At 47.8% G+C, this 14,736-nt stretch overlaps 1 protein-coding gene across 1 annotated transcript in view; it reads right to left on the bottom strand.

The window, feature by feature from the left end:
• Window positions 1-379: 379 nt before the first annotated feature.
• Window positions 380-14,736, bottom strand: part of LZTS1 (leucine zipper tumor suppressor 1) — a 29,117-nt gene continuing 14,760 nt past the window's right edge. The window contains exons 2-4 of the mRNA XM_029603868.1: window positions 7,084-7,566; window positions 4,651-5,481; window positions 380-3,983 (exon numbers count right to left, since the gene is read on the bottom strand). Coding sequence (XP_029459728.1) covers window positions 3,309-3,983; window positions 4,651-5,481; window positions 7,084-7,440 — 1,863 coding nt within the window. The 5' untranslated portion in view covers window positions 7,441-7,566 and the 3' untranslated portion in view covers window positions 380-3,308. The remainder of the gene's footprint in view (window positions 3,984-4,650; window positions 5,482-7,083; window positions 7,567-14,736) is intronic.

Genomic DNA, 14,736 nt, shown 5'->3' with positions numbered 1-14,736 from the left:
GGTGTAGAGCTTACACCCCCGGGGGAATTCTGCCCTGCATTACAGGTACCCTTGCTTGCTTCTGGACCTGGTAGTAACCACCACCGAGCTCCAGGTCTTCCAGGGCAGGATGAGCCTGTCTTGGTCTCACCCTATGGTGGCTAGGGACCTATCCTTCCTTTCTTAGAGGAATGGGGACTACCACTCCCTACATGACTGACTCAGCTTGTGACTGTGACCAAGGCCATCCGAGAACACTACCTGCCATGACGGCAGTTTGACCTCTCATTTCACACGACCTCCAATCACCTCTGCCCAGACTGGGGAAGGAGGAACTCAAGTCTTTGCTGGAAAAGATCCATGCATGTAGATCATGTGCGCCAGATGCCTCTGAGTCATCTAGATAGGTGTCCCTTTTTTTTTTTTTTTTTAATTTAACCTTTGCCCCATTACCTTCTGGAATTTATAGTCCTTACTTCCCTTTGGAAGGCCAGACCTACAAACTTAAAACACTTCAATGCTTTTCATTATTATGCACAGACTTTTAAGGAAACACAAAACATTTCACTCTACCAGAAATTTTCCATTGGTCTCATTACTACAGAAGATGCAACTAGGGTTTATAACTTATCTGCAATCAGATCATGTTTCTTGTATATGGATAAGCCAGAGTCAGCTGGTAACCCTGCGTTATGAAAAAGATCAGAAAAAGGGTTCCAAATGGTTGCAGCTCTTAGCTCCTATCTCCCTCCAGTGTCGGCACTGGATGCTCACTGCATTCCACATCTGCTGCTGCTTCATCTTCCAAAGCAGCTAATCCTGGGTTTGGTTCCTGGATTTGAAGGGCCCATCGGGTATGGAAATAAACTCACTGGCTGCTTCCTGACTGCAGTGCCTCTTGCAAATCCTCTAGTCTAGGAGACACTGCTCTGAAAAATTCCCAGGCTGTTGTTCTGCATTCTTTGACAGGCACTGGCCTGTCAGGGACTGGAGAGCACATGAGGTATATTGACCTCTCCCAGGCTTCGCACACTCCTAGGTGCCAAGGTGCCAGCTCTTACAAATGATCTTTATTCAGATATGAGGCAGAAAATAAATTCTAGACTAAGAAAGAGAGCCATTAGTCGGGCCCTCCTGTGAGCTGGGGTCAGTAGGGTGTGGGTGTGGTGTGCCCTGGGATGAAAGGAAATGCCACTGTAAAGGTAGGGTTGCCACATGACCCAGGTTAAGCCTTAGAGGCTGATCTAATCCTGGTTTGGCCCCACCTTATATGTGAACCTGTGGTTCCAGTTTCTCTGGGAAAGGCAGGAGCTACAAATCCATTGATGGAATGGGGCAAAACCCAAACTGTCATGGCTGACCTGGGTCCTATACCGTGGTTACCCTTGATTATTGAGGGCTGGTGCTGAAGCTCAGTCTTGGAAGAGACTTCTCCAGCCCTTGTCTGGAAGAGGACCTATGTTTCCTGGACAGTTCTACGGAAGGAATGACATGGGGAATGTTACCAAAGAGCTCATCAAATCCTAACATGTGCCATGCATTCTCTTGATCCCCACACTGGGCATGGTTTTGAGTTATATTGCTTTGAAGAGGTGGGTGGAGGGCTGAGTGCAACTTTCTTATTGCCAGCATTAGTCTGGCCAACAAGCCTCTGGCCCAGAATATGGCAGCAGTGGTTCACCAGAAGGCCATTCTTGTAGGAATGGTATAGGGTGTCAGCCAGTCCTTTGGTACGGAGTCATTTTGTGCTACTAACTCAAGTCCGTTTCTTGTGATAGAGAAAAGAAAGTACCTGAACCTGTGAGCAATGACTCCATAAGGTATGCTTGAGGGAATCCTTGTCCCTGAGATAATAATGTTGATTTTGTGCCCTTGTGAGAAGCTGGCAAGAGGGGACACCAAATTCTTTTGTTGCTCTTTCTCTGTGCACAAATGAGGTGTTTCTCCTCTGCCACCCTGCTCTAATTATCTTGTTAGGTGAAAAAAAACCCCCAAACCTCTTTCTTTTCGGCATTCAAACATTCCTCTTTCGTGACCCAGCTATCTTGTCTGCTGCTGGGATTTTGTCACAGGAATATTTAAGATGGTAGCATAACCTTCCGTTTGACTAAAGCTTCCCTACTCCCAGATGTAGAGGGCATCAGTGCTCACGTAACACCGCTCCCACAGCGTATCCCACACTGTATCCTGGGCGTGCTCACCCTAGGGCCGAGGTGTAACTTGAAAAGGCAGTCACTCATGTTGCAGAAGGCTAATGCCTGGCTTGATTCTAGCCTCTTCCTTATGCACGTAGACAATACTGACCAATACTCTGTGAGAATGCCTACTTCCAAGACACATAGTCCATACAACCCTAGTACAGTATATTTTGTTACATGGGATTCTAGGAACTTGACGAACAATAGCCCTTACAAAAGTCCCTCTAGTCAAGTAAGCGGGAATGCTCTGTAGATTAGTAACTCATTGCCAGGGCTCATACCTTTTGTTTTCCTGGTGGGTCGCAGCTGTGCGCACAGTGTTGCCTGTGGCAGGGGTATCAAACTGCAGACGTGAAGGACTGAAAAGCGATCAGGTTTTCAGGATCCCACTGAGGAATATTCATGAATGCATTTGCATTCATTACCTCCATCGTATACGGATTCATTCAGACTTGTTTGCAGCCTTCCAGGACTGCAGTGTAACACCCCTGGCCTACAGCTTCCATGAGTTCTCTCCTGTCAGAAGGACGTTACAGCAAGTAATACTAAAATAAAATCTCTGGTCTCAGCTGTGGCAGTCAGCTCAACTGCTTCATAGCTGTGGGCTTGGCGGGCAACCTATTCTTCGGTCACCCCTTCCTCAGTGGCCAAGAATTGACAGCACTTGGAACAAGTTACGTAGGCTCATATTCTGTTTTCTTTTTCAGGTGCCCTGGAAGTAGCTAAGAAGCTCTGTCTCTTGCATCCTCTTTTGTTCTCGGGGCTGCACGCAGGATTTTTTTGGTTCCGCAAAACTGCATTGGAACCAATAGTTGAAGGCTCCAAAGGATTAATGACCAGGAGTGTAAGAGTTGACATCTGTGGTTTCTTTTCTTTCCAGTAGGTGCAGAGCAGCACAGGTGAGGTGGTAGCTGGTGTATCCTCAGGGCAGGAAGAGGGGAGGGCAAGACATTTAAATGCAACCTCAGACCACACAGAGCAGGCAGTTGATACAACAACCACTGAAACAGGGCCGCACCCATGCTTCCCATAGAGGCAGGTTGGCCACCACATATCACAAGCTCTAATGTTACACCAACACAGTATGACATTAAGGCTGAGCCACTGTTGGAAATGGACACTGAAATGAACTCAAATTTCTGTGGCTATAATGTCTTCAAAGGGAATCTCCAGGTCTGCCAGATCAAGGTCCATGTTAAACTCTTGGGAACCTCCTTCCTCTTCGTCACCTGGGGACAGTTGATGAAGAGACTTCTCCAGGGCCTGGTTTTTCTTGTACATGTGAAGGTAATTCTGCTGCAGCTGCTTCTGATAGTGGATCACCTTCTCCTTTTCCTCCTTCCAGGTCTGCCGCTCATTCTGGAACACTGTGGTCATTTGCTCATTGTTCTGTCTCTCTTCTTCTAACTCACATTTCAGCTCCTCCACCTCCTTCTGCAGGGCTTCGTTCCTGCTTTCTACACTGTAGGAGCCTTTTTTCTCCTGACTGCTTTGGTCCTTGTGCTGCACCACCTCTGCCCTGAGCTCCAGGACTTCCTGCTCCAGGTGCTTCACCTTTTCTCTCAGCAGCTCCGACTCTTTCTTCTTGCGTTGCAGCTCATTCTCACACACTTCCAGATCCACGTCCTTGGTGTGAAGCAAGTTCTCCCTCTCTCGAGAGTGTTGCTCATGCACTTCTATCTTCCCCTTGACGTCCTTCAGCTGGGCCTTCAGACTCAGTATCTCACTTGTCTTAAGAGACAGTTCTGACTGAGAATCCTTCAGCTGCTGCTTCAGGAGAGAGATCTCCCCAGACTTCTGGCATACCTGAAAAAAGAGGAGATCACATAGCAGTACTCCATTTCCTAGGATTTGGGAACTGAAATCTGGGATTGAGACCCTTACGCCTCTGGGACTGGTTAGCTCAGGGAATGGGCACAAAGGTACAGATCCTGCCATCTCAGGGCGTGGGCAGGGGGAAGAAAAGCCTGCCAATGGTAGCACTGGATGGCTTAGGGGATGGAAACAAGGATACAGAGCCTGTCACCTCTAGGACTGTAGGGTTCAGGGTATGGGTATAGGGAAGCAGAGCCTGCCACCTCTAGGACAGGAAAGCTCATAGGAGGGGGCACAGGAATACAGAGTCTGTCACTTCTAGTACTGGAGAAATCACAGGATGGATGCAGGGATACAGAGCCTGTCACTTCTGGGAATGTGTGAATCAGGAGAATTGTGACAGAATCCAATTCTCCTCTTATCCTTAGAAGCGATTTGTACTTTTTCTTTGATGGATATGTGTGTGAAAGAGAGACAGACAGACAGACACACACACAATATGGAGTTTTAGAGTATGACCTTGGTGTTCTGCTGTCAGATGGTGCAAAAAAGACTTGTAGCTTCTTGCATTATTTATTCCTTGGATCTCTGGATTTATTATGGGATGTATTAATGAGGTTCTACCAGGCAGAGCTGGTGTGTGGTGCTGTTGACTTACCTCCCACTGTGTCTCCTCCAGTGCAGGCGCAAAGTTGGTCTTCTCCTTCTCATAAGACTTTAGCTTGGACTCCAGCAGGTCTCGCTCTTTCAGCAGGGTCTGCAGGTCTTCCTGCAGCTGTTTTTTGTCCTGCTGCAGCTGAAAGATCTGCAAGTGCAGAACCTGCTGGCTCCGCTGGGCCTTCTGTGAGTTCTGCCTCAGTCTGGTGCTGCACTTCTGCTTCAGCAGATCCAGCTCCTCCTTGCAGCGTCTCTGCTTCTCCTCAAAGACCTGGCAGGTGGCCATCTCCTTTGCCTCAAAGCTGCTCTGTAGCTCCTGCAGCTCCTCCTCCCTCTCCAGCAGCTTCTTCTCCAGCTCCTGGACGGCAGTCTCGTCGGTGGCGATGGGGGTGCGAATGCAAGAGATCTTCTCTGACAGGTGGTGGGCTTTGCCGGGCACATTGATGATCTTGTTGGAGTTCCCCCCATCAGAAATGGACATGGCTTTCAGGCTTAACATGTTACTGCCGTGTGTCACCGTGCACTGGGTGATGTTATGAGCAGAGCCCCCAAATCTGTTGATATGCCCCATAGGTGTAACCAGAGGGTCCAGTTGGTAGCTGCTGGTTGTGCTGTGTGTTGGAAGACTGGACATGGAGTTCCTACCAGAGTCGGAGAGAGCTCCCCCAGAGTAACCTGACGATTTGCTCTCCAGCACTTTTGGCTTCTCCAAGGAGTGTGCTTGCTGAGAGGAGCGGCTGCCATTGCCTGGAGAAGAATGAAGGTTGGTACCAGAGCTCCGAGGTTGCACGGGCTTGAACACTGTTGGCCGTAGAACATTTTTCTCAGCATCCTAGTGGAGGAAATGGATGCTGGTCAGTGGGCAGAAAGGCTTAAGCTTTTCATTACCTGCATATGTAGGCAAAGGGCATCTTATCAGCTGCAAGACTTTAAAGTGAAAGATCTCTCTCTCTCTCCAAATCTGGATCTATGCTTCAGATTTTGAATCTCAATAAAGTAATAAAACAGACATCTTTAACAAAGAAATTCAGTCCCTTCCCCACTTTTGCCTCTTGCTTACATTTTGTAACAATCCTACACACTGAATAGAGGAAGCAGGGACCTTAACTTTCTTCCCTTTGCGTCCTCACTCTGCTCTGTGCCTCCCCCCCCCCCCTCGCCCAGCATGGGACCCTGAGGAGCCCTGTTTTGCTGGAGGCACTGAAAGGGAGCAATGCCTGTGTTCATCCAGCCATTCATGCTGCAATTCTAGAAATCAACATTATACCCCCCACCCCGAGAGCTTGGAGAAATCACGCTGTGTGGGTGCTGGTGGCAGAGGCATTAGAGATGCAGCAGAACCCTGGAACGGTGACAATCCCGATACAGGGAATGTTTCCTGAGGCATCCTTCTAGGGTACTGCGTTTGAATGATACAGATGGAGCAGCAGTGAGTCCTCATGGTGATGCAATGGGCTCGTGGACCATCTGCTCTGCCTCCTAATTGCAGAATGTCAGAATGAAGCTGCATTGCTCAGCTGCATCATGAACTGCCTGTCAGGGCTGCATGGGTACCTTAGTGCAGAGAAAAGCCCTGATATTTCTCCCATGCTTCTGAAGCAGACTAAGCCTGACGAGTGTTATTATCCCATAACAAACTGGAAGAGACCCATTGGCCTCATTCTGGGCTGAGTTTGCTGTAGGCAGTGCAAAACATTTTTAATCCCACTTGTGTTGTGAGCAATGAAGCCCCATCATGTATTATTCCTGAGTTCCAAAAGCCTCTCTTGGCCTGTGGTATCCCTGTCCTGGCACTATCATTCAGGACTTGTGATTTGGAGGTGGGGGAGGGGGGTATACTTTGCATAGTCTGGAGCAGGGCATCATAGCTGGAAGTTTCAGAGCACAAAACACACAGCTTACGCTTTGGGACTTCTGCGTTTTGCAGAGCCCCAGTGACAGGTTTCCCAAACCTATCCTGGTGATTGCATGGCCAGTTAGGTACTCAGGATATCTGCAATGAATATGCATGAGTTACATTTTTTTTTATGCTAGAGATCTAGTATATAAGAATTAGTCTCATGCATGCTCACTGTAGATATCCTATAAACCTGACTGGCTATAGGTTACCAGGACAGTTTTGGAAAACCCAGCTTTAGGTTACCAAAAGTTGTTTTGATCCCCAAGTATATAAAGGGGCAAACTAAATACTTAGATGTCCCCCAAAACATTAAAAAAGGCCCATTTCTCTGGCTCCTCTGGGTCCCTACCATGCTGGGCTCTGGGTCCTGTCTGTTCCCCTCCTCCTCCCCTCCCACCTCTTCCGATCTGGTAAGGTCAATCTAGGTGTAAGCGGGTGGCAATCCCAGGTAAGGGGGTGCAGATGGCGAGACACACAACCTTCCCGACGTTCCCCGTCCACACAACCATGCACTGCCGTATCATTTCCACTCACCGGCTCCAACTGGTTGGAGAAATGCATGAGCTTGGGAGGATTGGTGCAGCTGGCGTACTCGGTGCTCACGACGCCCTGGCTCCCTAGGTCTGCGCTGGACAGCGAGGAGTAGTCAGGTCTCTGGGGTCCTCCTCGTGACTTCTGGCTGACCTTGATGTAGAAGAAGTCCTCGTTCTTGCCCATTTTGCAGCTGGATTTCCCATGGCTGGACTCCTGCGAGAAGCCGAATCTCAGCAGCCCATCCGAGTAGCGGTTCAGCTTTTTCAGGTGGGACGATTTCCTCAGCTTGTCCTGAGAGCTCCGGCCGTGCTTGCTGTTGAAATTGTGCCCAGAGATGAGGCTGCTGACGCTTCCCATGGTGGCTCAGCCCTGGGGGGAGGGGCAGGCGGTGTTTTTGACTAGCATACGTGGCGCTGCTAGTGCGAGAGCCCCAGTATTGCCGCAGTCATTGCAAGTCTCCGGCCATCCTGAATAGCAGCCAGCCTAACCAAAAAGAGAGGAGAACAAGAAGTGGTGAGAGCTCAGCTTTTCATCATGGGAGACTGCAAAACCTTCCGGAATGCCCCCAGTATCATTATGTACTCCCTCTTTTCCTTCCACTTTGATTACTAAATGTTAACAAAATGATTTCTTTTTACTGTTAATTGGGAATGCCTGACTTATTTTTACAGTCTGCCTGGTTTTCTTATTTTGGAGTATCCGTATCACAGCAGTGAGAAGGGGGGTTGGTCTGTGTGTTGTCCGCCCCGTCCTCCCTTTCCCTGTTAGTGACACCGACAGGAGCTATTCCATAGCTCAGCATCTTAAACCTTCATCTCGTAGAGAACGCTGTGAGTTTGGTGATAGACCTCCTTTCTGGGGCTTTAACAGACAAATCCCGGGCAGAAGTATTCTGTGCTTTTTTTTGTGTGTGCGTGTTTTGCATGATTCTGTTGGCCCTGGATCTTTTGGAGAAGCAGGTGGCAGGGAGGCCTGGTGAGGACACCAGCAAGCAAAGAGTTAAAGCAGAAAGAATGAGGACAAAATGGCTTGATTTGATCCCTAGACTTAACTTTATGAGGCAAACTAGTTCCCAGCAGCAGGTACACAGTCTTAGCAAATTCCTCCCAACTCATCCCTGCTGTGTCAGTCTCCGAATCCTAAAACAAAAACTTGCATGTCAGGGAATGGGGTTGATGAGGGACTTCCCTTGCTATCAGCTGTACCAGAAAGGGAAGGAGAAGGTCTGATATAATAAGCAGCACGATGCTGCGCGCAGGTTAGTGCCTGCTTGTATGCACATTCTGGTGTGTGCACAGCCTTGCGCCACTATAACTAGGAGTTCTGCGCATGAAAGAGAAGTGTATGCAAAAGCGTACTGACAAATTAGAGTGCTTGCATGCAAATCTCATATTAATGAACTCATTAGCTATTACTCCTCAGTGTGTTAAAGCCCTGAAGGCATAACCAAAGTTTTTTTTTGAATGCTGGAAATTAAACTTTTGGTGGAGAAAAGTTAGCGCACATTTCAGGTGGCGAGTGTTAGTGTCGGTAACTGTGCCACCTTCCCTGTTGTGTGAGATTCTGGATGTTGCTCGCCTTCCTCTTCCGGGTTAGGGCTAGAATGAGAGCTAGAGAAGAAAGAGAGAGCCAGGGGCAATACTGGAGGAGAAGAGAAGAGAGGGGATTAGGCAGCCCTAGATTTGTCAATAGCATCCCATTATGCCGGTGCCTAAGGCAGCAAACATTTAGGGGCAGCGGGCTGGCTAAGATTTACTGCCCTCTGCTACCCTGTAACAGAGGTGGGGTGGGAGGGGTAAAAGCATCAAAGTGCCTAGGGGCAGCAAAATCCTAGATCTGTCCCTGCCCACCGACAAGGACAACACTGCTGGGGTTATGTGATTACCAGAGATGAATGAGATAGCCGTGTTAGTCTGGTACGGCAAAAATGACAAGAGGCGGGTGGCACCTTATAAACTAACCAATTTATCCTGGCGTGAGCTTTCGAGGACAGAGTCCGCTTTGTCAGATGCGTCGGCGTGGACCCTTTCCTCAAAAGCTCATGGCTCAATAAATTGGTTAGTTTATAAGGTGTCACCCGCCTCTTGTCATTTTAGGTACAGGTTGAGCTCCCTGCAGGGCAATTTTGTCTTCGTTTGAAGACATTTGGGGAGATTTTGATTCTCACACTGCTCGTGGGCAATGCCATATCTGGGTTGGTGAAGTTAAACTTTATATTTTTTGGTCAGTGGATCATTCCAGAATACAGGGGAACAGTCAACAGAATGGATCAGTCATCCTTTCCCAGACAGGCAGCCAAGTACCATGGACCATAACAAAATGTGTCCGGGACTACTTCCAGTATTTTGAACAGCAGGCACAGTCATAAGAGCCAACTTTTCAAAATGACTGGGGGTGCTAAACTCAATGCAAACTACCCCTCCCTGGACCACAGTGAAGGAGTTTGCTCAATATTGGGGTACTCAAACACGAAACACCCTTGACACCCACAGAGCTGGCACCTATTGGCACAATGGCAGGAGATGAAGCATGCTGTAGTGTTTTCGATATTACTGCCATGCCAAATGTGATGGGTGCAATTCATTGCAGTCATTCTGCTCCCATTCTGTTCCCTCCCCATGTCCCCTCCCTCTATCTAATAGAGAAATAGCATACTGCAATAGGAAGCACTTCTACTCAGAGATATCAATGCACAGCAAGTGAGTCTCTTTCAGTGGAAATGGGATGAGGGTGAAAGAGCAGACTGAGGAGTAATCTCTTTGCAGAGAGGGTGGTGGATGCATGGAGCAGCCTTCCAGTACTGGTTTCTGAATTCAAGAAAGCATGGGACAAGCAGGGGGAATCTCTGAGGAAGGGGTAGAGATTGCAGGGCTGGGTGACTGGGTGGATGGGCAGACTAGATTAGCTGTATGATCTTTATCTGCTTCATGTTTCTCTGTTACTCCTCAAATATTCAGGTTGTTTTTGAATCACAAATGAGAATACTGAATGTTGTTTCAAAGGTTTTCAGGTGCTGCTATGACTCTTATATTTTCTCCCAGTCAGTGCTTGGGTGTAGTTTAACAGAAGGGAAGGGAGCTACGGTATCAGGGGAGCCCGATATAACTACCGATAGATGAGAGTAAAAAATGTGTGTTGAATTTCAGTGCACATTTACTTTACTCAAAAAAAAAAAAAAGAATCCCCAATGCACTAAGCTAATGGCATGCAAATGCATCAGGATTTAAAAATCTGCTAACCCAAAAATGTGTGCACAAAACCAAGCTCAGTGTGCATAAAACAGGATTTATGCACATAAACCCATGTTCTGCACAAGGAACATGTGCTATGTGCACACAAATCGTGTCTTCTGAGCATCAATCCCAAGTTCAGGACCTCAGCAACATGAACTGCAGATTCAGCCCCACAAACTGTATTTCTGATCAGGAGTTACATGTCCAGCTTTACATGAGTTAAGTCTATGCACCTCTTTGTACTGGGGAGTAGTATCGCATGCCTTGATTATCATGGGATTGGTGTAAGTTGTACTCAGGTTTGTTTGCACATTTTGTTTTTGTGCACTATGGGGTAGATTTTCAAAGGGTTACGCGCCTACCCCCCGAAAACCTACCTCAAACCCCCCCTTCGCGCGCCGAGCCCCGGGACCACATAAGTCCCGGGGCTTTCCTGGGGGGCGTGTCAGGGGCGTGTCACGGCAGCGAGTCATCCGGGGCGGGGCCACTTGCGTGGTTCTGGCCCGGGGGCATTCCGGGGCGTGGCCGCGGCCTCCGGACCGGAACATGGCGCACTGGCAGCCGGCCCGCGCGAGTTACGCCTGCCTCGAGCAGGTGTAACTTCTGGAATAAAGGTGTGGGGGGGGGGGTTTAGATAGGACTGGGGGGGGTAGGTTAGGTAGGGGAAGGGAGGGGAAGGTGGGGGGAGGCGGAAGGAAAGTTCCCTCCGAGGCCGCTCCAATTTTGGAGCGGCCTCAGAGGGAACGGAGGCCGGCTGCGCGGCTCGGCGCGCGCAGGCTGCTGATTTTGCTCAGCCTTGCGCGCGCCGATCCCAGATTTTAAAATCCCGCGTACACTTGTTTGCGCCTGGTGTGCGAACAAAAGTACACATGTGCGTAATTTTGTAAAATCTACCCCTAAGCTCCTTGTGAAATTCAGGAGGAAAGCTGTAAGCACAAAAAATGTGCACACCACTGCAGGTTAACATGTATCCAGCCCAGCCCAGCTGAGCCCACTGGCCTGAGAGAAAAAGAGGAGACATCAAGGAAAGGGGAGATGGAGAAGAGAACGGAGAGGCCAGAAGCAGAAAAAGAAACAGAGAGAGGTTGTTTTTTTAATATTTAAATGTAGGTCTTGTTTTCACTTAAAAAAAAAAAGAATACTTTGTAAATATGAAGGCAAGACTTTTTGCATTAAACTTCACTGGAGCTGAAGTCTTGAGTGTGCAGGAGAGGGAGTGAGGACCTCTTTCCTTTCTGCTCCTTGCAAATCTTTCTTGCCTGCCTCTTTGCCTCGGGGCTTTCGCTTCCCCCCAACCTTCGGCAGCTGCTCCTGCTGCCCATCCCTCCACCTGCATTTCATATGAGAGGTTATTTTACATAACTGACATGCAAATGGATCCGGGAGCATTTCAACAGCCTGCGGAAGGGAATGGACTTTTTTTTTTTTTTGGTAGGTTACTGTTGTCCGCCTGTTTGTCAGACAGCCACACAAACGCATGCACAGACCCATGCACACACATAGGCGAGGTGGATCAGCAAAGTTAGGCCTCAGTGAGGTCTCAAACAGGCTGGACAGCACGTGAGCAGCTCGGAGAGCTGGAAATTGGGTGAGGAGCTGGCCGAGCAGCAGGCCGCAGCGTGTGTGAGGGCAAATGGGCCAGGCAACATGAGCAGTGGGAGGGTCCTCCAGGCTTATTGCAGATGGATGGGGAAAAAAAATGAAAAGGGGGACTTGTAAATACTCGGGGAATGGTCCAGAGATTGGAGAATGAGCTGTTGTGGTGATAAAACGTGCAAAGACCTGCGTGTGGGAAGCACCAAGCCATTGGCTACCGAGCAATTAGAAGGACACGAACTGGGAACTGTCAAACGAGAAAGAGATCTCGGGTGACCTCAGTGTAGCTGGCAAGGTAATAAAGCAACAAGGAAAGTGTGCAGAGGCACACAACAGCCCCTAAACCACCGCCACCATTTTGTCATTGAGGTTTATTCCCCTCTTCCTGTGGTGATGATAACTCCCATTCCTTAATCTAAGATGCGCGGAGATGGATTCACACTTTGAATACTGTCTCCACAAATGGATTAAATTTAAATATTGACTGGTCTGCATTTTTCTAGTCCCGCCATTTATGTACATCTTAATCTCTACTTTTCCTTAATGACATTTAACCACGTGACTGCATTCCTTTCCTCAAATTACATGACTTTGTTTTGGTGTGGTTTTTCAATATATTTAACCCTGTACACCACAAATTCTGGTTTGATGTGTCATTCTACTGTTGTGGAAACTGTTACAAAGAATAAAATCACAAAACATTTAGGTAGACATGGTTAGATGGGACACAGCCAACGTGGATTTACCCAGGGGAAGTCTTGCCTCTCCTACATTTTTTTGAAGGGGTGAATAAACATGTGGACAAAGGTGAATCGGTAGATGTGGTGTATTTGGATTTTCAGAAGGCGTTTGACAAAGTCCTGCATGAGAGGCTTCTAAGAAAACAAAAAACTCATGGGATAGGAAGTGATGTCCTTTTGTGGAAAGGCTAAAGAAGTTAGGGCTGTTCAGTTTTGGAGAAGGAACGACTGAGGGGGGATATGACAGAAGTCTACAAAACCATGAAAGGACTTGAACAAGTTAATGTAAATCGGTTATTTACTCTCTCAGATAATAGAAAGACCGGGGGCACTCCATGAAGTCAGCAAGTAGCTAATTTAAAACAAATCAAAGAAAATTATTTTTCTCTCAATGCATAGTTAAACTCTGGAATTCAATGCCAGAGGATGTGGTTACAGTTAGTGTAACTGGGTTTAAAAAAGGTTTGGATAAGTTCCTAGAGGATAAATCCATAAACTGCTATGACTAATTAATAAGCAATAGTAGCTTGAGATTTATCTAATGTTTGGGTAATTGCCAGGTACTTATGACCTGGATTGGCCACTGCTGGAAACAGGATGCTGGGGTTGATGGACCCTTGGTCTGACCCAGTATGGCATATCTTTTTGGGGGAGCCCCCGATTTCTGACGATTTTGAAAATATCGTCCGATATTTTCAATTGTCCGAAGCCCAGTTCACATCCCTATATCTTATGTACTTATGTTCATCAGTAAGTAGGGATGTGCTTTCACTGGGAAATGAAAGAAAACCAAACAAAATGTCATTCATCCAGGAGAGGGATGGGTTATGGGTAGGCCCATTGGGGATAGGGTGGATGAGAGCCTTAAATAATTTTTCAATTTAGTGGTGTTTGGATTTTTCCAGGAAGGGCCTGAACTTGTTTCCTTTGGGGTTTTTTGTTTTGTGGCTTATTTTCTTTGAAAAAATGACAAAAAATGGAATAAACTACACACAAAATGAAAAAAAAAATGTAATTGCACATCTCTAATAAGCAGAAGTATTAGCAGCAGGAATAGGAGGTAACCCTGCCCTGTCATAGGTCACTAGTGAGATCCACTTTCAGTTCTGCAGGCCGCCCCTTCACAGGGACATCGAGAGGATGGAAATGGCTCAGAAAAGAGCTGGGACTCAAACCTCACAGGGGAAGGTACATGAGAGAGAGACAAATATTTGCCGGGCTTCAAGAAAGCTTGGGGAGGTGAAATTTTCCATAGGAAAGGAAATTCATGAAATGGAGTTAGGGGGGCAGCTTCAGAGGAAACCTGAGAAAATACTTCTTTACTGAGAGGGTGGTAGATGCCCAGAACAGGCCTCGGGCAGAAGCAGCGCCGACCAAAACTACAGCACTCGCAGAATACAAACATGCCTGGAACAGACAGAGAGCTCAGCGGTGAGAGCAGGTGGGGGTAGCAGGTATAAGACAGGAGGGAGGGGGCTTGAGTGACCCTTAGAGGGCCAAAGAGGGGAGAACACGAGCCAAAGGGACAGAGCGTGCTGGTACGGCTGCATCAGGTAACCTGCGCGGAGCACGCGAGGTTACAACCCGAAGGTCAATTCATGCATTAATGTATTATGTATTTAGCTCACACCTTTCCAATCAGTAGCTCAAGACGAGTTACATTCAGGTAGAGTAAGTATTTTCTCTGGCCCCAGAGAGCTTAACAATCCAAGGACCCCATTTACTAAAGTTTTCCCCTCATTCCATGTCTATGGGGGAACGTTTAGTAAATCAGGCCCTAAGTTTGTACCTAAGGCAATGGAGGGTGAAGTGACTTGCCCAAGGTCACAAGAGGCATCACTGTGAGAAGTGGAGTTTGAGCCCTAGCTTCCCTGGTTCTTAGGTCTGTGCTTTAACTGCCAGGCCCCACCACTCCACAGTGAGCCCAGCGTGGCCGGACGTTTCAGGCGACAGGCTCACTAGTTTTAGTGCTTGCTTGAATTACTACATGGCTTGGTGGTAAAACATGGCAGTGGGCCTGGGTGCTGGATTAAGTACGGGACTTGTAAGAACCAAAGAGAAAGATGACAAAAGCAAGTAATCGC

The sequence above is a fragment of the Rhinatrema bivittatum genome, chromosome 5 (genome assembly GCF_901001135.1).
Source record: "Rhinatrema bivittatum chromosome 5, aRhiBiv1.1, whole genome shotgun sequence".
In the NCBI taxonomy this organism is placed as follows: Eukaryota; Metazoa; Chordata; class Amphibia; order Gymnophiona; family Rhinatrematidae; genus Rhinatrema; species Rhinatrema bivittatum.
Note: the sequence above shows the minus strand (reverse complement) of the source record. Positions and strands in the feature narration are given on the sequence as shown.